At 40.6% G+C, this 27,733-nt stretch overlaps 2 protein-coding genes across 2 annotated transcripts; one reads left to right on the forward strand and one right to left on the reverse strand.

The window, feature by feature from the left end:
• Positions 1-17,526: 17,526 nt before the first annotated feature.
• On the reverse strand, positions 17,527-18,761 carry LOC111952029 (cholesterol 25-hydroxylase-like protein). The gene has a single exon (XM_023970443.2). The coding sequence runs from the start codon at positions 18,733-18,735 to the stop codon at positions 17,803-17,805; it is 933 nt and encodes a 310-aa protein (XP_023826211.1). The 5' UTR covers positions 18,736-18,761; the 3' UTR covers positions 17,527-17,802.
• A 2,807-nt stretch (positions 18,762-21,568) lies between these two features.
• On the forward strand, positions 21,569-23,574 carry LOC111951716 (interferon-induced protein with tetratricopeptide repeats 1-like). Its single transcript, XM_023969923.2, has 2 exons — positions 21,569-21,653; positions 21,777-23,574. The coding sequence occupies exons 1-2, from the start codon at positions 21,628-21,630 to the stop codon at positions 23,092-23,094; spliced, it is 1,344 nt and encodes a 447-aa protein (XP_023825691.2). The 5' UTR covers positions 21,569-21,627; the 3' UTR covers positions 23,095-23,574.
• The last annotated feature ends 4,159 nt before the right edge of the window (positions 23,575-27,733 follow it).

Below are 27,733 nucleotides of genomic sequence, written 5' to 3' on the forward strand. Positions count from 1 at the left end.
TTCACCCTCAATGGACATGGCTGCAAGACTTGCAAGCCTTTTCTGACCCATTGTCTTACGCAACCAGGAGTGCAGCCGGCGCAGTGCACTAAAGGTCAGTCAGGAGCCGCCTGAGCCGCCCGTCAGTCAGGAGCCGCCTGAGCCACCCGTCAGTCAGGAGCCGCCCTTCACTCCGGCGGTGTTGTCAGGCGCTGCCGGAGTCTCCCGTCTATTCGGGGCCCGCTGAAGGGGTCCCCAGTCCGAGGTCGGCGGCGAGGGTCGCCGCTCCAAAGGCACCACTTGCAAGCGTCTGTGCCACCAGTAAGTACAGATAGTAGTATAAATCCCCCCGCACGGTCCCCGTAGCCGGACAACTTTCTCATGGCTTCTGGAGGGAAATGCTGTAGGAATGCTCAACCGGTGTCACTCATTCAGCCGACAGAAACTTTCAACCGGTTTTCCCCATTAAGTAGCGAGTTGGAGTCTGAGGCCGAGTCTTCTCTTGTTTCTACTCCTCCCGTTACGGGGTCAGAGACGCCGAAGCTTCCCACCATTAGCTCTGACAAATTGAAAACCCTAGTCATTGGCGACTCCATTACCCGCAGTATTAGACTTAAAGCGAATCACCCAGCGATCATACACTGTTTACCAGGGGGCAGGGCTACCGACAATAAGGCTAATCTNAGAGAAAGAAAGAGAGAAGGAGAGAATTAGAGAGAGCATACTTAAATTCACACAGGACACTGGATAAGACAGGAGAAGTACTCCAGATATAACCAACTGGCCCTAGCCCCCCGACACAAACTACTGCAGCATAAATACTGGAGGCTGAGACAGGAGGGGTCAGGAGACACTGTGGCCCCATCCGAAGAAACACAAATCATAGAAATAAAGAACATAGAATGCCCAACCAAATCACACCCTGACCAAACCAAATAGAGACATAAAAAGGCTCTCTACGGTCAGGGCGTGACAATACCCCATAATGACAAAGCAAAAACAGGGTTTTAGAAATGTTTGTAAATGTATAAATATAAAAAAAACTACTGATATCACATTTACATAAATATTCAGACCCTTTGTTTTAGCACCTTTGGCAGCGATTACAGCCTCGAGTTTTCTTGGGTATGATGCTACAAGCTTGGCGCACTTGTATTTGGGGAGTTTCTCCCATTCTTCTCTGTAGATCCTCTCAAGCTCTGTCAGGTTAGATGGGGAGCATTGCTGCACAGCTATTTTCAGGTCTCTTCAGAGATGTTCGATCGGGTTCAAGTCCAGGCTCTGGCTGGGCCACTCAAGGACATTGAGTGGCCCAGCCTGAAGCCACTCCTGCGTTGTCTTGGCTGTTTGCTTAGGGTCGTTGTCCTGTTGGAATGTGAACCTTCATCCCAGTCAGAGGTCCTGAGCGCTCTGGAGCAGGTTTTCATCAAGGATCTCTCTGTACTTTGCTCCGTTCATCTTTGCCTCGATCCTGACTAGTGTCTCAGTCCCTGCCGCTGAAAAACATCCCCACAACATGATGTTGCCACCTCCATGCTTCACCGTAGGGATGGTGCCAGGTGTCCTCCAGACGTGATGCTTGAAATTCAGGCCAAAGAGTTCAATCATGGTTTCATAAGACCAGAGCATCTTGTTTCTCATGGTCTGAGAGTCTTTAGTTGCCTTTTGGCAAAGGCAAGTGGGCTGTCATATGCCTTTTACTGAGGAGTGGCTTCCGTCTGGCCACTCTACCATWAAGGCCTGATTGGTGGAGGTCTGCAGAGATGGTTGTCCTTCTGAAGGTTCTCTTATCTCCATAGAGGAACTCTAGAGCTCTGTCAGAGTGACCGTCGGGTCCTTGGTCACCTCCATGACCAAGGCCCTACTCCCCGATTGCTCAGTTTGCTGGGTGGCCAGCTCTAGGACGAGTCTTGGTGGTTCCAAACTTCTCCCATTTAAAAATGATGGAGGCCACTGTGTTTTTGGGGACATTCAATTCTGCAGAACATTTTTCGTACCCTTCCCCAGATCTGTGCCTCMACACAATCCTGTCTCGGAGCTCTACGGACAATTCCTTTGACCTCATTGCTTGGTTTTTGCTCTGACATGTGCTGTCAACTGTGGGAGTTTATATAGATAAGTGTGTCCCTTTCCAAATCATGTCCAATTAATTGAATTTACTGCAGGTGGACTCCAGTCAAGTTGTAGAAACATCTCAAGGATGATCAATGGAAACAGGATGCACCTGAGCTCAATTTCGAGTCTCATAGCAAAGGGTCTGAATACTGATGTAAATAAGGTATTTGTTTTTTATTATGAATACATATACATGTATATAAAAAAAAACTGGTTTCGCTTTATCATTATGGGGTATTGTGTGTAGATTGCTGAGGAGTTTTATTTATTTAAAACATTTTAGAATAATGTAACAAAATGTGGAAAAAGTCAAGCGGTCTGAATACTTTCCAAAGACACTGTATTCATACTCCCACGTCTTTCTTGCCCAAGAGCTACGACATCACATCTGCTTTTACCCTCTGTTGACTAACTGAGGTTGACACTCCAATAGAGCTAATGTGCTTGGCTCAAGTCCAGTTAGCCCTAAACGTTTTGTGGGTTAGGCTACTGTGGCATCACTCATAGCCCCATTAGTTGAACCTCTGCCAGGTTTCCATTGCTCCGGTAATGTCACATTGTCCCAGACTTGGCACCTATCCTAGGACTTGGACTCTGCAGTCACACAGTGCTGCCTACACCCTCACTTTCCTAATGATGCAATCCATGGCCTTCCTACACAATAAAAACTCCATTGCTGAAGGAAGGTGGGTGGGGAATATTGTTCCTACGCTARCAGCATGAGTCATCTTCATAGAATTTGTTTTGTCCATGGGGGCTGAGGGTTGGAGCACTAATTATTATAGGTGGAGAGGGATGAGTTGATTTAATCAACAACTTCTGATCCCGCAGACAGCTAAATACACAAGTAGATCATCTAATCTCAGGTCGTAATTGAATTCAGTAAACCAGAAACTTTTTCTCTGGCCCWGTTGTTTTCAACCTTTATCTGCAAAAAGCAACTACTTCAAACAACTTAAACTTACCTGGACTGAGATCAAGTATCAACCTACTTTGCTTGAATGATTAGTCGAATCCTATTGAATGCAGGTGGTTGGTTATTACAGACAGGTCGTCAAAGTGTCAGCATTTCCCTTGTGGTATGCTCACCATTTGACTCTTTCTGAACATACCTCCTGGCCTATCAATGTCTACCCTCCATTAACAAAAGCTAGTTCAGTGGTTCTGTTGTAGAAAAACCAGCTCTTGTAGTCAAGAAAACTGTTAAGCATTCACCCAGGGTTTATTCAATAGTGACCTTTTCTGGATGCAGGGGAGACCTTTTCTGGATGCAGCCAGCGTTCGACTCTCTTAGACATAAATTCGTTTTAGCTTATATAGGCTAGGAACATCTGGCAAGCTTATCTATTCAACTTGGATAATAGCTTTAAAGCACACAGTACAGTTGTCTAACAATTGTCATTAAGCTTAATTTTTCCTTCACAGTTCCAGACACAGGTGTTGGTATTGCTGCACACACCCATGTAAGCTTTATGACTGCAGGGAACATTAGCTGACTGGTGATTCTGAGGGATGTTTTCTATTCCTCCTTAGTAAGACCCATGTGAGATAAAAATGTCACAGATGTGAATATTTATCCCCCTTGCATCAAAGGAGAACCTATTCTCATTGATATCCAGATGCCTGGTTCTCCAGCTCTCTCTCTCTCTCTCTCTCTCTCTCCCTCTCTCTCTCTCTCTCTCTCTGTATTTGTGTTTGCGTGTGTGTACTGTACTGTACTGTATGCTGTATGTGTATAAAACTAGCTGTCAAATCATGGAGTAATGCTATGTGTTATGACCCACTTACAGTAATGGCATCAAATGATACTCATAAGTCAAACATTTCCCATTGGTGTCGGGTTCTGAATGAGGAAGAAAACTTTCCACAGACTCATCCTGAGTGATATTTTGAGCCCCGGCTTAATATCCTGTCTGTCTACTCTCACTTCTGCAGTCGATGTCAATCGAAAGTGATGGAAGATATGTACCAGTGGTTAGCCACCACACAACAATGTTAACAACTTTCTGTTATTAACTAAATCTAGAGATGTCACAATTGTCTCCATAAGAGGAAAAGGGGTAGACCGCATCAACCATGAAGACAAAAACGAAAATACTATTTTAGTCCATGACCCAGAAGGCCACATTTCTAATATTTGTCCACTTTGGAGTGACAAAGTCTAATGATGATTTTCATTAAGGTCCATGTCTGTGGGTTATATTTTGGTATGATAACCACTTATTGGAGTTAGCTAAATGTGGTTATCACTGCATTATATATTGTGACCCCTACTCGGTTAGTTGGGCCAACAGGATTGAGGGTATGAAATGTAATTTTGTATTACCAGGGAACAATCTTCTCAAACTAAGGCAATTTGATATTATTAAATTAATACAACACATATGAAGGTATGAAATAATTGGATTGGTAATGACATCTGTATGGGCCCACTTGGGGAGGGGGGGTCAAAGGTCATACATGTAATTATTTTAGTGTACATCGAGACAGAATGGGCAGTATTGGGATATGCTCTGTTACCACATGGTACCCTAGATCACGTATTCGCAAGAAATGCCGTCYGTGGTACGCCAAATAAAAATGTGATTCACTTTTAACAAAAAAAAAGAAAACTGTCCATTTATATTTTCCAACGGGGCTATACATTTGGGTGAGGTTTTTTGCTCGCCTGGGTAGCCTCGTTTCACTGCCAAAAATAAAATTAAACCATCTAGTGTTCAGTGAAATAACAACACAATGTCAAATACAGGTAGCCTAGTCAAATAATTAACATCCAATCACATTAACCGTTACTCTCTCGCGGGAATTTCACTAATGGTCCGTTTGTAGCCAAACYTAGCTGCTGCTCATTCCGTTTGCTCGAAAATTGATAAATGGTTAAAAAAAGTAAGGCCCGCATCCATAGAGACACATACCAACTCTACTGGTAGTACTGCTACTAGCAGCAGTACTACACCTGCACCAGCAGTACTACACCTGCACCTGTCGACGACACAAGTTGTTCTGCTTCCACGAACACATCCATTGCTATTATCAGTAATTCTACATTTGTTGTTYTCCCAGCTAGCATGGACAATGACAGTTGTGAATCTGATGCAGCCGAAGAGCTACTGCCCCCTTACCCGGGYAAGGACAGAACAACAGACATGAGAACTACATTGATTTGGAGTTCACTTATATTGGGAGTAGTGCCTTTCCTCAGCCACAGTGTGTTATATGTACAAAAGTACTATATCACAACTCAATGAAACCTTCACTCTTGAGCAGACATTTAGAAACAAAACATGCCCATTTGAAAAATAAGCCACAGGAGTTTTTTGAGCGAGAATTAAGACAACTTTCGAGTAGTAAGACATGTATAAAAGCAACAGATACCATTTATAAGATGGGGCTAGAAGCGTCTTATATGGTGATCTACCGAATGGCTAGGACAGGCAAGCCCCATACTATTGTGGAGGACTGAATAATTCCTGCTGCCCCAGATATGGCTAGGACAATGCTGAGGGAAAAGGCCCAAAAAACGATACAGACCATGCCTTCATCAAACAACACTGTTTCACGACGCATCAGTAACATGGCAGGAGAAACAATTACTGCTTCGCATACAAGCCAGTCAATTCTATGCATTACAGCTGGATGAGACAACAGATATGTTGGGCCTGGTGCAGCTCCTGGTATATGTCCGTTACGTTCATGAGGGGCCAATTAAGGAAGACATCCTCTTCTGCAAACCACTGGAAACCAGGACAACAGGAGATMATCTTTTTTAAGTACTGGACAGCTTTGTGACATCAAATGGACTTTGGTGGTCAAGATTTGTTAGCATCTGTACTGATGGCGCAAAAGCCATGACAGGGAGACATAGTGGAGTGGTAACATGCATGCAAGCAGTTGCTCCCGACGCCACTTGGGTACACTGCAGCATCCACCGAGAGGCTCTTGTTGCCACGGGAATACCTGACAGCTTGAAAGACATTTTGGACACAACAGTGAAAATGGTTAACTTTGTTCAAGCAAGGCCCCTGAACTCTCGTGTATTTTCTGCACTATGCAATGATATGGGCAGCGACCATGTAACACTTTTACAACATACAGAAGTGCGCTGGTTATCAAGGGGCAAACTATTGACACGTTTTTTTTTTTAATTGAGAGTCTAGCTTAAAGTTTAGAGTCTAGCTTAAAGTCATTACTGACCATCATTTTCACTTGTCTGTCCGCTTGTACGATGACGYGTTTCTCACAAGACCGGCCTATTTGGGTGATGTTTTTTCTTGCKTGAATGATCTGAATATAGGATTATAGGGACTCTCAATGTGCGGGACAAAATTGAGGCTAAGATTAAGAAGTTGGAGCTCTTCTCTGTCTGCATTAACAAGGACAACACACAGGTCTTTCCATCATTGTATGATTTTTGTGTGCAAATGAKCTCAAGCTTACAGACAATGTCAAATATGATATAGCGAAGCACCTGAGTGAGTTGGGTGCGCAATTCCGCAGGTACTTTCCCGAAACGGATGACCCAAACAACTGGATTTGTTATCCCTTTCATGCCCTGCCTCCAGTCCAGTTACCGATATCTGAACAAGAGAGCCTCATAGAAATTGCAACAAGCGGTTCTCTGAAAATTGAATTTATTTAGAAGCCACTGCCAGATTTCTGGATTGGACTGCGCTCAGAGTAAATTGGCAAATTGTGCTTAAGACACTGATGCCCTTTGCAACCACGTACCTATGTGAGTGGAGTCTCAGCCATCACTAGCATGAAAACTACATACAGGCATAGCATGTGTGTGGGAAATGATTTAAGACTGAGGCTCTCACCAATACAACCCAAAATTGCAGATTTATGTGCATCCGTTCAAGCACACCCTTCTCATTAACCTGTGGTGAGTTATTCACAATTTTCAATGAACAAATACAATTTTATATGTAAGATGGCTAAATAAAGAGCWAAATTATTGATTATTATTATATTATTATTTGTGCCCTGGTCCTATAAGAGCTCTTTGTCACTTCCCACGAGCCGGGTTGTGACAAAAACTCACACTCATTCAAAAAACAACATTTGAGAGAGGGGGTATGCAGCTGGAGGTTGAATGTTTGAAGSGGTACGGGGCTATAAAAAGTTTGGGAACCACTGCCCTAGATGATGACTACTCCAAATTTAAGACAGAACAAGAAAACCCATTGGGTAAGTATTTTTTTTATTTACAGTATATAGAGTCATCATAGACTTTGTTTATAATCAGTCCCAGTATCCTATTTTCAACATGGCTGCCATTCATTTCAGTGGGGAGGAACTGCATTGATTGTATGGCCATAATATAATAAATAATTTGTGTAATGCAATTTTTGTAGGCTTAAAATGTGTGTTAAAATATGGACAACCCACAATTATGGTCCACGTATATCAGTTATATGTATTTAGCTAAATATTTCCAAAATAGTGGTAGAAATATGCCAAAAAAGCTGTCAGAATTGCTGAGTTTTGTAGCCGTTTCAAATGTATTACATTAAAACACTTGGAAAATGATTTAGACACATTCAGTGATGTCTAGTGATTAAAATGATATGCAATATGATTCTATAAATTGTGTTGTAAAATCTGCCCAGTACATTGCACCCCAAATGAAATCCCATAGGAATGRATTACGTTCAGCAAAGAGGTACAGGTAACCCATTTTCGCTAAATGCCTTCATAATAACTGTGTAATCAGTGTGAAATGGATAGCTAGTTAGCGGGGTGCGCGCTAACAGCGTTTCAATCGGTGACGTSACTCGCTCTAAGACCTTGAAGTAGTTGTTTCCCTTGCTCGCGGCTTTTGTGGAGCGATGGGTAACGATGCTTTGAGGGTGTGAGTTGTTTATGTGTACAGATGGTCCCAAGTTCGAACCCAGGTAGGGGCGAGGAGAGGAACGGAAGCAACACTGTTACAAGTGCACCAGACTTTACATGAAGCTAGGAAAAGTCCAAACCATGATGCCTAGGTATTGCTGATTTAACCATAGGATACACATTTTCCAATAAGGCCGCCAACAGGCTCCACTGGTGTTAATTGGATGGGTCTGACATTGCCACAACTCTTTCAATAATAGGTTGAATATGCCTAATGATAATTATATTTAATGATAATAGTTATGCAGACAACACACCAATTTAGCTAGGCTTGCAAAACATATAAGCTTTGTAAAATATCAGCAAAATAGTTTTCAAAATATGCCTTAAACACTATTCATATAACTGGTTTTGGTCAGTATTTGCATCCCTCATTTCTATGTTTTAATTTCAAACAATAAAACATGTATCTATAATATTCTTAAAGGGACCTTTTACCGGTTTGTTGTGATTATAATGATATACAATATTATATTATGCCGTATTGTTAAATATAAGATCTTGAATCCTGTCATAACATAACATTCTAACAAACCTGACTGATGATGAGGGCATCAACTTACATAGATGATGAAGTATTAAAGRCTTATAGATTGTGTCTAGTTGCAATATTAATGCAAAATTGTATATTGTAGTATAGGGCCTACTGAAAAATGTATTGGTTAGTAGCTGCTAAGGGTCGTCGAGGCCTGGCAACAGTCAATTTGGTAACATGCTGGATTTGTTTTAAATCACCAGTTGCATAATTTCAATTAAATTTGTCAATCAGCCACTGAACTAATGGCTACAAAATTATTAGGTAACATGTTTCATTAAATAAATAAGGTTAGAGCATAATTTTAAGATGGTCAAGCACAGAAAAATTATAATTGCCAATGTTCCTTTTTAGAGATCATTTGTGTTTAACTAAATCTTTGTGTTAAATTGCTGGGACAACTCAACAAATAACAGAGCACAACTTTCATCTTAGCATGCTTAGTATTGCTATACAACAGAATATTACAACTAATACGCTAGCAGARTTGTATCTCTTGAACGTGTATTATTTCCCAGTATGACCAACAGTTCTGCTATTTGTAACATTGTTGTTTCAGTAGTCAGTCTAGGTAAATCATTAGATCTGATAGCAAAAATGMACCAAATACCATGGTTTTTAAAATAGAATGTTCCGTTTTTGTTGGATACAGTCATTTTCAATGAGTATGTGAACATTCCAACATGTCTCAACATTATTTTATCAGCCTGCAAACATGATTTTGCATAGACTCCCATATAACAAAATATAAAAGGTGTGAAAAACATAGAAATCTACTTTTTTGGAGAGGTTGACATATATCAATTTGATCAGGGGCTTGTGGGGAACAATGTATTACCATCAAACCTTTGCCACCCCAAAGTGGACACAGTCTTATGCTGGCCCATGGACTTTGTGGCAGTTGTGGTCAATGCCATCTTCAATAATCTTTTTAAATAAATTTAAAGTCCACATAAATAGCACAACGCCCAAAACTCACTATTAAATTAGTCCCAAAGAGTGTGCCAGACCTAACGCAAAATGTCGCCACATGATAAGGCTGACTGTATTTTTCAAATAGCCTGTTGTTTTATACTGTCAAAAAACGATTAACCACAAGTTATTGTGCAGAGTATTCCATTCCCTGCATCTCTCTTCAAGGGGCCATCCCCTGGCATTGGTAGACTCCATAATTGGAAATTCATGTGGCGAAAACTTTTGGGTGGCTGGCTGATTTGTGAGCGTGAGATAGTCACGTGCTTTGGAGGGATAAATAACTTGGTAAACAATATKATCTCAATCATATGGGAATCTACCCAACTGCTCAATGTAAGGAAGGATCAAGAGACACATACGTAATAAAAGACTCCTGCCAGAACACACCTCAAGGTGAGCAAATACAAACCACCCACAAATAATCCTGCAAATAATTAAATCCTTGTTGAGTGATGACATTCAATCACGTTTTAATAAAAGAGTGGTTGCCTCGTTTACTTTCATAGAAACTGTTTTTGAAATCAACAAACTTAWTACTCTGAGTAATGCCTCACTTTGACTAAGAACCATGTCTTTTACCAGGGTGTATGCCATGGTGTTCGTTTAGCATTCACTTACTCATTCACGTGACAAAAAGATGCTCAGGATTACTGTAATGAATAAACTCAGCAAAAAAAMAAACGTCCTCTCACTGTCAACTGTGTTTATTTCCAGCAAACTTAACATGTGTAAATATTTGTATGAACATAACAAGATTCAACAACTGAGACATAAACTGAACAAGTTTCACAGACATGTGACTAACAGAAATTGAACAATGTGTCCCTGAAAAAAGGGGGGYTCAAAATCAAAAGTAACAGTCAGTATCTGGTTTGGCCACCAGCTGCATTAAGTACTGCAGTGCATCTCCTCCTCATGGACTGCACTAGATTTGCCAGTTCTTGCTGTGAGATGTTACCCCACTCTTCCACCAAGTGTAAAGGGTTGCYTCAATTCAAATCTGGTATCAGGATAATAGGTGATTCAGAGTCACCGAATATACTTTAAGTATTTTTATTAAACTCAAGCGATAAATGGTAAATGCAATTTTCGTATATACGGGTTCACTGTATCACCACGCAGGGTAAAGCAGAGAACTGCTGGAATGTGTACAAACAACAGTTATTATACTGTGATAGAAATAGTTCCAACCCGTCCGTTGGCCTATCACAGTAGAGGCTGAGCGTGGTTTAAACTTGCTCAAACTATCGTAGGCGCTTAGGCTGGTCCCAGCCCCCTAGCGCTCCAGATGTCCGGTGCTGTTGCTGTGTAGATTACGCTCCCACACCCTAGAGACTGAGGTCAGTCAGTTCTGTAACACTGTTGAGTTATTTGCACCTGCATAGAAAGCATACTGTTCTCGCTCAAGGTTAACCWRAGCTTCTCAGCACACTATCTGGGGCAAAATGTTACTTCCAGCACACACACAGGCACACATGCACAAAGCAGATACAGCATACAATATTCAATCACAAATTATGTYGTGGCGGSCTATAGTGCATAAAACACATATCCTCACACAAGGCACCTGCAAATTCCCGGACATTTCTGGGGGGAATGGCCCGAGCCCTCACCCTCCGATCCAACAGGTCCCAGACGTGCTCAATGGGATTGAGATCCGGGCTCTTCGCTGGCCATGGCAGAACACTGACTTCCTGTCTTGCAGGAAATCAGGCACAGAATGAGTAGTATAGCTGGTGGCATTGTTATGCTGGAGGGTCATGTCAGGATGAGCCTGCAGGAAGGGTACCACATGAGGGAGGAGGATGTCTCCCTGTAATGATGCTGTGACACACCGCCCCAGACCATGACGGACCTCCACCTCCAAATCGATCCCGCTCCAGAGTACAGGCCTCGGTGTAACGTTCATTCCTTCGACGATAAACTCGAATCCGACCATCACCCCCGGTGAGACAGAACCGCGTCTCACGTGAAGAGCACTTTGCCAGTCCTGTCTGGTCCAGCGACGGTGGGTTTGTGCCCATAGGCGACGTTGTTGCCGGTGATGTCTGGTGAGGACCTGCCCTTACAACACGGCCTACAAGCCCTCAGTCCAGCCTTTCTTAGCCTAACGCTGACAGTCTGAGCACTGATGGAGGGATTGTGCGTTCCTGGGTGTAACTCTGGCAGTTGTTGTTGCCATCCTGTACCTGTCCCGCAGGTGTGATGTTCGGATGTACCGATCCTGTGCAGGTGTTGTTACACTTGGTCTACCACTGCGAGGATGATCAGCTATTCATCCTGTCTTTCTGGAGCGCTGTCTTAGGCGTCTCACAGTACGGACATTGCAATTTATTGCCCTGGCCACATCTGCCAGTCCTCATGCCTCCTTGCAGCATGCCTAAGGCACGTTCACGCAGATGAGCAGGGACCCTGGGCATCTTTCCTTTGGTGTTTTTCAGAGTCAGTAGAAGGCCTCTTTAGTGTCCTAAGTTCATAACTGTGACCATAATTGCCTACCGTCTGTAAGCTGTTAGTGTCTTAATGACCGTCCACAGGTGCATGTTCATTAATTGTTTATGGTTCATTGAACAAGCATGGGAAACAGTGTTTAAAACCCTTTACAATGAAGATCTGTGAAGTTATTTGGATTTTTACGAATTATCTTTGAATTTCTTTTTTTGCTGAGTTTAGGATGTACACTCTTAGAAAAAGGCTTCCAAAAGGGTTCTTCGGCTGTCCCCATAGGATAACCCTTTTGCGTTCCATGTAGAACCCTCTGTGTAAAGGGTTCTACATGAAACTCAAAAGGGTTCTACCTGGAACCAAAAAGGTCTCTTCAAAGGGTTCTCCTATGGGGACAGCTGAATAACCCTTTTAGGTTCTAAATAGCACCTTTTTTTCTAAGAGTGTAGCAGGTCTCCAAAGAAACCAAMTTTTTTTGAGTGTATTGTTTGCAAACAAAAATGAGATTAGTAACCTATCCACAAACCAAGGTTGTATTATTTCCGTTCACTCACATGTTGAGGTAGTCTTATAAACACAACCAAAATACKTCAGAATGAAACCATTCAATAACCACTTCTGATTAGGGTTCGAGTCAATTCCATGTTCAGTCAATTCAGAATCTCCAATTTGCATGCCAATTTTTCTTTATTGAAAATCATTGAAGAGAATTGGAATTGGATTTTGTAATTTTACAGTACTTTCTGAATTGACTGGAATTGAAATGGAATTGACCACAAACTTGCTTCTGATATGTCATGGTATGAAGCATATCATTGTCCACTCAGGAAATACTGAAAGTGAAAGTCACCCTGAGTTGTTTAGCTCAATGCATCATACAGTAATGACATTGAAATGAGTTTAYGGAAAATGTGTTTATTAGCCTATATAAATATACATTATAATTACAGCTATATTACAGTGTAATTAGCATACATGGTAATACTTTATCTTGGGAAAAATGTGTCACTTTCCAAAAATATGTTTATTGTATTCAGCCAGGGGAGCTTATTGTATGAAAAACATATTTCACTGTCTCTGGCATCAAATGGTGTTTGTCTTGGTCTTAAAAACATCTGATGAACATCTGATATTAATTTCATCAGTGATTTGTAATGCTGTCATCAGTGGGAAAGGCAGGTAAAGTTTTTTCAGGATATTTAGGAGCATACACTGGGGAATGGTTCCTAGCTACCTACAGTATGAGGTCATGACAATAACTAAATAAAATATCAGAAGACAACGAGAGAGGTTGTGTGCGAGAGAGAGATGGGTGGATGACAAGAAAAGGAAAGTGAACGAGAGGAACAGGGAGTAGCAGGTACAGTATATGGATGTCAAGTGAGTGAACAAGAGTGTGGAGGGTCATTGTCCCTTTACCATTAGCCACTCTGTATGTGACCAATAACATTTGATTTGATTTGATTTGCGCACTAAAAGGGCTCATGAACGTTCAATCTAAAGCATTTTTTAAATGGAAAATCCCAAACCACGTTTTTCTTCGCTGGGACTGGTACAGTTRACTTTATGCCCAAAACAAACCAGTTGTGGATGTGACTGTAAGTTTTGCATTGATGGATTCATGTGCATTTAACATCCCAGTACCCATCCTGCTCCCATTATATTCACATACCTCAGTTTGCTTTCGCAATACTCCAATGCCCAAGTGAGAAGAAAAACANGCATTTAACATCCCAGTACCCATCCTGCTCCCATTATATTCACATACCTCAGTTTGCTTTCGCAATACTCCAATGCCCAAGTGAGAAGAAAAACACTGTGGCACCCTACTACATGGAACCTGACAAGATATAATGAGACATGATTCTCTATTTCCATGCATTGTTTTGTCTTGAAAGACATTTTTGCACAAAGGATGTTGTGTCACAGTTGTATTGTAAGTAATGTTTTAATTTTGGTACCTCTGCCAATAGTTCATTGACATGTACTGATCTGTTGGAAGGGAGGTACAATGTCAGTGAGTTTTCCAGTGAGTTTTCCATTCGGTCTTAAAACGGGAAATACTGGTCATATATCTACTCTACTCACAATGTGCTCTCCTTAACAGTTTGACTTCTGGTTTAAAGATGTACACACACTATACATTTCAGATAGCTTTTCATGTTTGTGTTTTATTTAGTAAAAAAACTAAGCAAAATGTTATTGCTGGTAACTCTAATGAACTTATCCTCTGCATCAAAGGTAACCCTGGGTCTTCCTTTCCTTTCTGCAATAAATTTGAGAGATATATGCTTTTTGTGTGTATGGAACATTTCTGGGATCTTTTATTTCAGCTCATGAAACATGGGARCAACATTTGACATGTTTTTGTTCAGCATATATACACATTAGATATATATACAGTATATATATATATACACACATATATATATATTTATATGTATACACACTGTATATACACACACACACACACACACACACACACACACACATCTATATATATACAGTATATATATGGGTGATTATGCAACTACAGGCACTTCTATGTCCTCGGGTCAATTTTGTAAAAAAATGTAACAAATACAAATATTTGTATGTTAATTTCACACTGGAATCACCCCATACTTTTTAAAACACCTCTCTATCAAGTATTCTAGCTACTTTTCAGATGCATTGTATACCTCAATTTCACTATTTTGCCCTTGTCTCTAACCCAGACTTTTAAGCTTCTACTATGTTTTTCTATGAGAAAACATTAATAATTACACATTATATAATGTTATGTACTACAGAAAGAGTCAATTAAATAAAATCTATATCAATATTTATTGTGAGTATGCCCTTTATATGTATTTTTTACACAAAAAATATACCTGTCCTTTGGGAGTGGTGTCATTTCCACCACTGAGGACAAATTCCTAATTAATAAAGTTTTTTCAAGAGAATGTTAATTTAGTTACCACGGAAACATATTGTGACACTGAAGCACATGGCTGCAGTGGACAGTTGTTCCAGATGTGATGTCCAGAAGTTGAAGAAAAATCTAGGTAAATATTGCTTGTGTAGAGAATATTTTAATTGTCAGTAATTTCCAAACAGGCTATAATTTCTTTAATTTGTGGTAGAACTTTATATATTTTAATATATTTTATGTATTTAGTGTAAACGATATGCTAGCTGTAATACTAACCAAAGCATGCTAAGCAGTCTGTCAATTTTCTCCAGAAACTGTGGAAGTGTAATTTCCATCCCAATCATTTCCATCACAAACTTAAGTGTGGTGGAAATGACAGAAAGTGGTGGAAATGACACAAATCCATTATCTTATTCGGCTTTACTTTACTTTTTTTTTTTTTTTTACTTTAGGCTTATTTAATCATGTTTTAAATTAATTTAATCTAGAAAATGCTACAAGGTGAAAACTAAGTAGTATTTGTCTTTATTTTTTGAAGATGCCACATAAAACAGCACAGAAGTCACAAACATAAAAACCCCCCCCCCCCCTCAAAAAAAGATCCTATACGATACCAGGAACATCTGCAAAAAGACAGGGAGAGATACTGGAAGAAAAAAGAGAAGGGAGAAGTGAAATCTATCTCTGAGCTTACAAAGCGAGAACAAAGAAACAAAAGAAGGCGATGGAAATGTAACCAYCGGAATAGAAGACAGACTTTAAAGAGAACAGTTGCAATGGAGACCTACCTATCAGGCAACACACCACCTCAGTCACCAGATGACTTGCAGCCAGAACATGAGGCTAACATACCTGCCRCTAACTTACCTGCCCCTGATGCACACCCTGATACCCCTTCCTCATCGTCTGCAACAGGAATGAGAAGTCAAATACTTGCTGGAAGGAAAAAGGTTGAAAGAGGTCGCTCAAAAGCATACAGAGATCTTAGTATGACAAATGTCAAACTTGATAATGCTTTATGGAAAGCTGAGAAATACAAAAAAYGMWWMYWTRGACTGATGAACAAGATGGAGAGACAAGATTCCCCAAAGACAAAGAAAAAACAGCAAATGAAGGGAACTCTGAAGAACTTGAGAAGGATTGTATTGTTTAAAAATGCCATCATTGCAGAGTTAAAACAAAAGTCTAAAATGTTTTGCAGTGCCAAGGACAAACAAGTGGCTTCAAAAATGCTCAGAGGCAACATCCTGAGAAAGTATGGCCTGGTCAAAGCCGCAAACAGAGAAGTTTGATTTTCAGCAAAAGCAATGAGGGCCAATGAAAACAGGCCATCAAGTCTTCAATACTCCAGGAAAAATGTGTGTAACCGAATTAGCACAGCCACAGAAGAGAAAAATCACAAGATTCTATGAACTTGATGTCAACAGTAGAGCAACAGCAGGGGAAAAAGGACACACTAACGAGGAACAATTTAAAAAAAGCAGAAGCGCTTCTTGAATGGCACAATTCAGAACCTTTATCAGAAGTTTAAGAGGGAATATTCAGAAATTCAAATTTCCTACTGTGAATTCTGCAAAAGACATCATTTTTGGGTTGTCAAGCCAACATTCCAGGATAGGGACACGTCTCTGCAAAACCTGCGCCAACCTCCAGTTCATGGCGGACAAACTACAGCATCACAAAGTGATCAGCTGRAGCAACATTGAGAAAGTTAGTGAGTCTTTGAACTGTGAGAACCTGAAGAAAGAGTGCATGTATAGAGAGTGCTCCCTTTGCCAAYCCAAAGAGCTTAAAACATCTGACTTTGATGCTGGTGAGCAGACATGGTGGTTTGAGTGGAAAAACAAAGCTGAAGAGAGAGAGAAGAAAAACAGAGGGAAACATGGAGAAGTTCACTGTACATTTGACAGTAAAAGAAAAGGTATGTGGTACACTGCATATTCTATTGGAGGACTTCTCCAACGGATTGAAAGAGAAGTTGGGGAAACACGTGTACAACATTCGACACCAATACTCCAAACTGAGAGAATTAAAAGAGAATCCGGAGCAAAAGGAGATCATTGTGCATATTGACTTTGCAGAGAACTACAGTACCTGTGTAAATACACCAGTGAAATCCAGGCAGTTCACTTTGTTTTCATACGTTTTTTTTTTTTTACATAGATGTCATTTCCACCACACCTTGTCATTTCCATCACAACCCATATTTTTGGGGTAAATGAGTATATTATGTATAATTTACATACATGTATTTGTTTTGGATATGGAAATCATACGGTTGTTATCATAATCTCACAAAAAGGTTGTGTGGAAACATCTTATTTTTCATGATAAATAAATGTTTTCAACTGTCACCAAGGCAAGTTTATACATTCAGGCGTCGTTTTGCATTATTAATATTAGGAAAACCTTAAAAATCACTTACAATAATATTCAATAKAAGTTCATGTACAAATGTATAAGAAATCTGTTATAAATCAATTGTATGATATTTGATTTTCAACAAAAATGGATGTTTAATGACGTGATGGAAATGACATTTGTCTATGGCTGTCTGGGAAAAGGGACAAAAATATATAAATTCCWGAATAGTACGATCGCAGCCATTATCAGATATAGTTTCTAGACAAATCAAAGACAAGTGCAATACTGGTAAAATGGTGTTTGAATAAGTTTTAATTTCTGAAAGTRTGCATGGCCAAAGTGCCCAAAGTTGCAGAATCACCCATATATACACACGGTATATTCATTGTAATGAAGCAGCTACAGTAATAGTCCATTGGTCACATGATTRTCAAGTTTTTTCTTCACTGTATTGCACTTTTTAAAAACAAACACTATATAAACACATAATACTGACATAGGTGACACAAACTCTTTGTAGAGCTCCATTCAAATGTCAATTTCTGATTTGGTCCCGGTGGGGTCAGAGAAAAGGTCTTCCTCATTTTCCTCTGAACTTTACCTCATAGTCTTTCAAACAGCTTTGTGTAGCCTCATACACTGGTGCATGGCTTACATCAGTCACACCACTTGATGTTGTATCACATCTTTTTGAAGCATCCAACACATCTACATCATACGTGTCTGGTTTGTCTGTATGCAACAGCGTGCCGAACAGCCTGTCCCAGTGTGTGAAGTAGGGTGCGTAGTTGACCATGAACTTGAGATGGTGGAGGTCGTGGTGCGGAGATCCGCCATAGAGCCCAAAGGGTACCAGTCTGTGAGGGGCCCAGGGCAGGTCATAACCTGAGTGGTCCTCCACAGACAGCCAGATGTTCAGGGTGAAGAAGAGCATCTTGGTGAGCGGGTGGCAGCCCAGCAGGTTAGGGTTCACTGCAGCAAACAGGCCCAGACTCAGGGTCTCCCAGATCCCAGAGTGCTCTGTGGTCAGGGCGAAGGTGGCTGTGTATCGGTGGTGCACCTTGTGGAAAGTCCGGTAGAGCCAGGGCACCTTGTGGTGCAGCACGTGCCACACAAAGTACTGCAGGTCAAAGAGGAGGAGACAGGCTAACACATCCCAGGCCACACGAAGAGCCCCAGGGGCTTGGGCAGGGAGGACCACTGGTCTCCAGTACCAGTGCAGAACACTGAGGGGGAAAATGAACACAGCGTGGGTGTGCAGGGAGGTAGCCAGGCAGCTCCATGCCATTGCCCAGGTCACCCTGCTATGTGACTGAATCTTGTAGCGGTGCACCAGGGCTACTCTGGAGGACAGGGTGTCCAGGCACAGGTAAGGCAGGCAGCAGCTCAGATAGAGTGTCATGGAGAACAGGACAGGGAACAAGGGAGAGCGGAGAAAGTCTTCTTGTGCTCTTATCTTGTCCCATAAAGTCTGTAGCAGGAGAGGAGAGGAGGACTCCAGTGAGGGCTCCATCTTTACTGATCGAATGTTCTTCAGTCTGCAGGCAYTAGAGGATGCCCTGCCTTTTAAAGAGGGTGTATTGTTACTCTGTGTGACGTTCCGCAGGTCCTTATTAGWCRTTTCCTGCTGGGGAACTCCGCAAGGAGGGAACGYCATGCTTCACTCTCCAAACTATTTAACCCTCTGTGTCTATGAACAACTGTCCTCAAATCAAAATGTGATTTTTCAAAGGGAAATAATAAAATAAAATTATGTTTAGGGTGACAAAATGCTTCAGACAACGAAGTAAGTCATTATTCATTAGTTTAACATAGTTGATAGTAACTGTTTTCAAATGGTCTACTATGACAACACCTTCCCACCCGCTTAAACCATAGGCAGGTAAATACATAACTTGATCATGTCATGGTCATGGACTATAGTTTCCAACTGTGTGTATGTTTGTTTTGTTTTGTGTTTTTATTTACAAAAATACTAGTATTTAGTATTTGTTACTGGGTAAACCAATAGGAATACGCCTGAGTTTGATTTATATGCAGTACCAGTCAAACGTTTGGACACACCTACTCATTAAAAGGTTTTTCTTTATTTTTTACTATTTCTACATTGTAGAATAATAGTGAAGACATTAAAACTATGAAATAACACATATGGTTTCATGTAGTAACCCAAAGATTTTATTTTATATTTGATGTCTTCACTATTATTCTACAATGTAGAAAATAATCAAAATTAAGAAAAACCCTTGAATGAGTAGGTGTGTCCAAACTTTTGACTTGTGCTGTAGGTACAAGGTCAGGGTTAGGGTACACGGTCAGAGACAGAGTTTTGGTAGAAAGCAATYGGGAATGAAGGGTGACTAGACTTCAGTAGACATCCCAATACATCACCTTCTCAGAAGTGCTCCAGAAATCACAGTATAATTTCTCTTAGAAATATTGGACAACATATTGCCAGTAGGCCTACTGTACAGTATTTCACATATTCTTAAACTTCTATTGTACGTGACATTATTGAAATACCCACTACACTGCACACCTATTGAGCTTCTTGATGTTGTACAGTACAGTAGTAGTGACAGTGGGTCATTCGCAAACTAACGTCTCTTTTTGAACGTCTCTTTTTGGTGAACGTCGAATCMCATCCGTGGAAGAGCCATTTCTTTGTCTCCCAGATTTGTCTAGCCAACTGTTACCACTGCTTTTTGAGCTGCCAACAACAAATTTTCTGTAGATAAGTTATTTTAAAAATTATCTGGAGATTCCTCACTGCAGGAKCAATAGGTAGTGAGTAGAGAGCATCATTCATGTCCACACACTGTGTTAAAAAAATATCTTAATTTTCTTTGCAGGCCGTCTATTAATTTGGTCAGATAAACACGTGGTCCCGTGTGGCTCAGTTGGTAGAGCATGGCGCTTGCAACGCCAGGGTTGTGGGTTCATTCCCCACGGGGGGACCAGGATGAAAATGTATGAACTTTCCAATTTGTAAGTCGCTCTGGATAAGAGCGTCAGCTAAATGACTTAAATGTAAATAAAAATATACTTTAAGTTGCATGTCACATTGTGACATAATGGCAGGTAAAAGGCTATGCTTTACATTACAGATGTGCTCTTTTGTATGGTTTTATGTAAAAGTTTAAGCACTACAGAATGAAGAACTATTTGAGAGGCAAATTAACAGCTCTTTTAGTTGAACGGAGCAAAATGATCCGGCTCACCAAAAAGACTCGGAATGCCCAWCACTATAAAGTAGACTACKRCTTCAGTCTTAGTCAAATACAACACTCTTTTCCTTGCAATGGTTTGACAAAAAACAGGATTTTATTTTTGTTTAAGGTTCCACCTAGTGTTTTAATAAAGTCAATGCATCACTTCGCCATCGTCTCATGCAGGGATTGGCAACTCCAGGGTTTRCCAAACACGGTCCTGGGGCCGCATTTTGTTTTTTTCRCTAGCACTAGACAGCTGATTCAAATAACCAACTCATCATCAAGCTTTGGTTATTTGAATCAGCTGTGAAGTGCTAGGGGAAAAAGTAAACGAGTTCGGTAACCCTGGCCTAGCCCATAAATCTTGTGCGCTCTTAAAGGGGCACACAGCGATTTAACATTAACGTCACATCTCTCACCATCTTTTTCTCTTTGAAAAGTGAGATGATGAAACATTGCTTTTGATTTCTTAAGAAGAAGAACTCGTATCATAAGATGTTTCAAACATTATAATGAAATGTATCTAAAAAAGCTAAGTCTGGTTGTCAACTATGGGAACCTGTCCTGGGTGCACTATCACCAAGAGGAGCTAAACCACACATGATGTCATAAAATAAGAAACACGTGATGTCATAAAATAAGAAACCTTTACATCTGGTGTACAACACGTCTAGACCTTGGACCTGAAAGAGCCTGCTCTCTGACCTTAATAAACTTTAAACTGTAAGATGTGATACACAAAACCTCCTTTGGCTCAACATGTTTACTCAACATCTCTGTGACTGCCAATTAAAATGGGTCAGTTAGCAATCCACTGAAGGGTTTCTTACTTTTGCATAGAGTAAAAAGGCTGAATTATGTTTGTATTAATTTCTCAGAAATATCATATATGTATTTATTAAGTAATTGGGATGWTGGTTCGGTTGGTTGGTTGATTAAAGTTGATTGATCTTTAAATTTAAATGTTATTGGAATGGTGTCTGCAATGACCATTCACTTTAGTCTCTATTTGCTAGAAACAAAACTATGGCTAGAAATTAAACTTTGATACGGCTTGTAAAGGTGAGGCAGTAAACAGCATAACCAGCCGATTGTAAGATAACAATGTGGTCCATACAGTATAAAATCAGGAGAGAAGTCAGTGAGGTATCTAATCAGACACTCATTTGCTCTTGAAACTCAGAGACCACAAGATGGCTTTCTCTTGTCCAACTAAGAGGTAAGCTCTCGCTCGCTCTCTCTCTAAACAAYTCCTTGGTTCACCATCCAGGTCTGAAATATCTCTCTTAAGTGTTGTTAGTTCTAAACTATTTTGATTGAACTGTTGTCTTTTTTTAACCAGAATGGCTCAGACCTCCTTGAAAATTAGGCTGCAGGGTTTGGAATGCCACTTCACCTGGAAGCTGGACGACAGCAGATCTAAACTMSAAAGRCTCAGAGAAACSKTGATAGARATCAMCAYCAGKGAGGGGGTTCAATYTTCCRGGYKGGGTRATCTGTACAACRTCCTGGCTTACCTACACRACGCTTTGGGCTCCACAGAGGACGCTCTTCAATGCCTGAAGAAGGCTGAAGAGGCCATTCGCCTAAACAGCCCAGACGACGTGGAGCTAAGTCTGGTGGTCCACTATGGGAACMTGGCCTGGGTGCACTATCACCAAGGGGAGCTGACAGAGAGCCAGACCTATGTGGAGAAGGTGGGGAGACTATTGCAGGACAACCCCTCGCACTGCCCAGGTGTAGTGTGGGGAGAAAGGGCCTGGACTTTGAATAAGTTTGATGTAAGCAAGAGGAAGGKAGCGGTATATTYCTTCCGGATGGCCTTGAAAGGGGATCCTGAGAACAAGGTGCTGCGCTGTGGCTATGCCATAGCATTTAGTAAATCTTTTGAAAATAAASACATTACCCCGAAGCTGCGATCTGAGATGTTGSAGCAGCTACGGATTGCTAGAGAATTGGAACCAGAACATTTGACCATCACAGTGATGTACCTGCAGAGGCTTGCAGCAAGTGGCCAGGTTGAGGAAGCACGTAAACTTGCAYAGGAAGTGATAGAGAAGCCTTTGGACAGCTTTGGTGGATTTGGACTCTTACTATCATTTTTCAGAGAATACGTCTCTCATGATTCAAGCATTGACCTGGCAAGAAGGACCCTGGAGAGACACCCTGATTCACGCCAACTGAAGAAGCGTCTTGCGCAGTGTTACAAATGGAAGATTTTCTCTCCAGAAGAGAAAAGGAACCCAATGAGGCATATTCTGATTGAAAATGCAGTCWACCTTTATGAAGAGGTGGTCYCACTCTACCCAAAATCCCTTGCAGTAAAACTGGAACTGTCTGCCATGTACAAAGAATCTGGCAGAYTTGATAGAGCAGATAAGATATTCGAGGACCTGCTTCTTGATAGGGAAGGAATGGAACCACAGGATTTACAGAAATTCTACAACWGGTATGCCCYACATCTGTTTTATYCCAAACAAGATGCTTCCACGTCAATTGATTTCCACAAGAAGGCAGTAGAGATTARGCWACCCACTGGCCAACGTGACAGCAGTATTCGTGTTTTGTTGTCCATTGTCCATAACGGAGAAGACAGAGCTGAGGAAATTGTRYACTTTCTGGATGGACTTGATGGAGAAGGTGCTGTTAGCCGGTTCTAGACCTTTTTTTCCAATAAAGGCTTGAATTAYCCAGAACTGCGTGTCGAATCAGTCAAATTTGCATAACCTGTTTATGATTGATTCATGTGGAAAATATATTCACTATACCACTAGGACAAATCTAGGGCAATCTAGGACAAATTTTCATTTAGTACAAACTGAATACCTTAGTATTCCAAATGTCTGTGCTCAATTTTACTACTGGGATTGCTGAGAGATGCATGATTATCAAMACTAACACTTGAAAGTAAATTCAAGGCTGAGCYTAAAGTCATAAATATGTAGGCCTAACATGACAAATATCTGTCTGGAATCCACATTTTGAATTGAGTCTGTACAAGTTTACTGTGGACTAATGTACTGTAGACAAACTAACATGTTATTTTTCATTATTGCATTATAGAGTAGAGAGATCCTGTATAGCCTCACAGGCAGACTATCCAGAGCGATAGGATATTATTTATTTTATTTTCTTCACACTGGGCACAATAGATTCTGTTTCTGGAAAATGTATGTAATGTGTAATATTATACTGTCTAATATCTTGTAAGTTCTTGTGAAAATAAAGGTATTCTGTTCTATTCTATTAAGAGATAATTAATTAAAGAAATACAGTAACAGCAAACAACAAGTTATGTTATAATACACCACTATCCCAGTAGGTTACTAGAATTTCTTAATGCATAGCTGTGGATATCTAGTTGAAATTGTATGACTAAATACATTGACTATCATCAGCTATGGTCTGAGTTTGATTGATTAAGGCTCTGAAGGTCATGGATACGGTACAAGGTCAGGGTCAGGGTACACGGTCAGAGACAGAGAACACCACAATACAGCACAGAATGTTTCAGTGGAAAGCAATGGGGGAATGAAGGGTYATATGTGTCAGTTGACATCACAATACATCCATCACCTTCTCAGAAGTTGCTCCAGCAATCACAGTATCATTGCTGCTGAGAAAGATTGGCCAACAGTACTGTGCAGTATTTCACTAATGTTTTAAGTTCTAAGGTATGTGACATTATTGAAATATACATTACACTACACACCCATTGAGCTCCTTGATTTTGTACAGTAGGCTACCCCTTCAGTTTTAGTCAGAGGAAAAACAGGATTTGATYTGTGTAAGTCGCCACCTAGTGTTTTATTAAAGACAATGCATCACTTCCAATTGTCTCATGCATCACCACCAGTTCAGCATCCAAAATGAAGTCAACCTTTATGAAGAGGTGGTCGCACTCTACCCACAACCCTTTYCAGTAAAACTGAAACTGTCTGGCATGTACAAAGAATCAGGCAACGTTGACAGAGCAGATAAGATAGAGGATTTACAAAAGATTCTTCAACTGGTATTTCCAACATCTGTTTTATGCCAAACAAGATGCTTCCAGGTCAACTGATTTCCACAAGGCAGCAGAAATTATGCTACCCACTGACCAACGTGAGAGCAGTATTCGTGTTTTGTCATCCACTGWCCGTAATGGAGGAAACAGAGCGGGGCAAAAAAACGCCACCTGKTGGAGATTTCATATTTTGGGCCCACTTTACACCTCTRGGTTCACCTCTCTCCCCTAACATAACTTTCATGCGCTCTTAAAATGCGGCACACACCCATTTGCTTTAYTCTCTATTTGCTAGAAACTAAATCATGGATAGAAATAAATCTGTAACACTTGAGGCAATAACAYACCATTGGAAGATAAGGATGTGGTCCATACAGCATTAAATAAGGACAGAAGTCAGTGAGGTATCTAATCAGACACTCATTTGCMCTTTAAACTCAGAGATCACGAGGTGGCTTTCTTTCCCTAKGTGCGTTTCTCTCTCAATCTATCACTCACTCACTCAGGCATTGTTAGTTGAACTAAGTTCTAAACTATTTTTGATTGAACTGTTTGTTTTTATAAAAGCTCTACAACTGGTATGCCCACCATCTGTTTCATGCCAAACAAGATATTTCTATATCAATTATTTTCCACAAGGCAGCAGAAAGTATGCTACTTAACACCATGACAACAGAAATCGTGTTTTGTTGTCACTTGTTGGTAATGGAGTAGCAGCTATGGAAATTGTGGACTTTCTCAATGACCTTGTTGGAGAGGGTACCGTTGGCCAGTTCTATACCTTTTTTCCAATAAAGGCTTGAATTAACCAGAACTATCTAGTATCTAGGACAATCTAGAGCCAAAAAATAATTTGGAGAAASAAAATACTTGCATATTAAAAAGTGTCTAGGCACAGTTTTAGCTACTGGGATTGTTGAGAGATGCATGATTATCCATACAAACATTTTAAAGTAAATTCAAGGCTGATGGTAAAGTATTCTAATTCCTGTAAACATGTAGGCATAACATGACAAACATTGGTCTGGAATCAATATTTTCAAATTCAAATCACATTTTTTTTTAAATGGTCACATACACGTSTTGAGCAGATGTTATTGCGGGTGTAGCAAAATACTTGTGCTTCTAGCTCCAACAGTGCAGTAACATCTAACAAGTAATATCTAACAGTTTCACAACATATACCCAAAATACACGTAAATCTAAGTAAGGAATGGATTAAGAATATACAGTTGAAGTCCGAAGTTTACATACACTTAGGTTGAAGTCATTAAAACTCGTTTATCAACCACTCCACAAATTTCTTGTGAAAAAACTATAGTTTTGGAAAGTCGGTTAGGACATCTACTTCGCGCATGACACAAGTCATTTTTCCAACTATTGTTTACAGACAGATTATTTCACTGTATCACAATTCCAGTGGGTCGGAAGTTTACATACACTAAGTTGACTGTGCCTTTAAACAGCTTGGAAAATTCCAGAAAATGAGGTCATGACTTTAAAAGCTTCTGATAGGCTAATTGACATAATTTGAGTCAATTGGAGGTGTACCTGTGGATGTATTTCAAGGCCTACCTTCAAACTCAGTGCCTCTTTGCTTGACATGGGAAAATCAAAAGAAAATCAGTCAAGACCTCAGAAAAACTATTGTAGACCTCCACAAGTCTGGTTCATCCTTGGGAGCAATTTCCAAATGCCTGAAGGTACCACATTCATCTGTACAAACAATAGTTCGCAGGTATAAACACCATGGGACCACACAGCCGTCAAACTGCTCAGGAAGGAGACACCTTCTGTCTCCTAGAGATGAACGTACTTGGTGCGAAAAGTGCAAATCAATCCCAGAACAACAGCAAAGGACCCTGTGAAGATGCTGGAGGAAACAGGTACAAAAGTATATATATCCACAGTAAAACGAGTCCTATATCGACATAACCTGAAAGGCCGCTCAGCAAGGAAGAAGCCACTGCTCCAAAACCGCCATAAAAAAGCCAGACTACGGTTTGCAACTGCACATGGGGACAAAGATKGTACTTTTTGGAGCAATGTCCTCTGGTCTGATGAAACAAAAATAGAACTGTTTGGCCATAATGACCATCATTATGTTTGGAGGAAAAAGGGGGAGACTTGCAAGCCGAAGAACACCATCCCAACCGTGAAGCACGGGGGAGCTGTTGAACTGGGACTCAACTTTGTCCCTATATTGACATTTAGCCTGCTTGATTGCTTTGTGGAGGGAATAACTACACTGTGTGCATTCTTCCATATTCCCAGTCTTCTTGCCCTGGTTAAATGCGGTGGTTTGCGCTTTCAGTTTTGCGCAAATGCTCCCATCTATCCACGGTTTCTGGTTGGGGTAGATTTTAATAGTCACAGTGGGTACAACTATGCACTTCCTGATAAATTTATTCACCGTATTGGTATATATGTCAATATTATTTTCTGAAGCTACTCTGAACATATCCTAGTCCACGTGATCAAAACATTCTTGAAGAGTGGATTCCGATTGGTCAGACCAGAGTTGAATAGTCCTCACCACGGGTGCTTCCTCTTGAGTTTCTGCCTATAGGAGGGGAGAAGCAAGATGGAATCGTGTTCCGATTTGCCCGAATGTAGGGTGTTGGAGGGCCTAATATGCATTCTGGAAGGTAGTATAGCAATGGTCGAGGGTTTTAGCAGTGCGAGTACAGCAATCAATATGTTGATAGAATTTAGGGAACCTTTTCCTCAAATTTGCTTTGTTAAAATCCCCAGCTACAATAAATGCAGCCTCGGGATATGTGGTTTCCAGTTTGCATTATGTCCAGTGAAGTTCTTTGAGGGCCATCATGGTATCTGTTTGGGGGGGATATAGACCGCTGTGGCTATTATTGACGAAAAATCTTTCGGGAGATAGTACGGTCGGCATTTGATTGTGATATTCTAGGTCGGGTGAACAGAATGACTTGATTTCCTGTATGATATCAATTAAACCATAAGTCMTTAATCATAAAACATATACCTCCACCCTTCTGCTTCCCAGAGAGATGTTTGTTCCTGTCGGCGCGATGTACTAAGAACCCAACTGGCTTTACAGAGTCAGACAGTATATCTCGAGAGAGCCATGTTTTCGTGAAGCAGAGTATGTTACAATCCCTGGTGTCTCTCTGAAAAGCAATTATTTTCATATTGTGTCTGTAAAGGCATACTGCGGACGAATGTAGACAAACTAATGTTATTCTTAATTCTTGCATTATAAAATAGAGAAACCCTTTATAGCCTCACAGACTGACTATCTGTGTTTGTTTTTGTTT

Source organism: Salvelinus sp. IW2-2015, linkage group LG25 (genome assembly GCF_002910315.2).
Source record: "Salvelinus sp. IW2-2015 linkage group LG25, ASM291031v2, whole genome shotgun sequence".
Taxonomy (NCBI): domain Eukaryota; kingdom Metazoa; phylum Chordata; class Actinopteri; order Salmoniformes; family Salmonidae; genus Salvelinus; species Salvelinus sp. IW2-2015.

Bases quoted from the DNA above. Each gene is read 5' to 3' on its own strand.
- LOC111952029 (XM_023970443.2), bottom strand. From the start codon at position 18,735: ATGGAGCCCTCACTGGAGTCCTCCTCTCCTCTCCTGCTACAGACTTTA.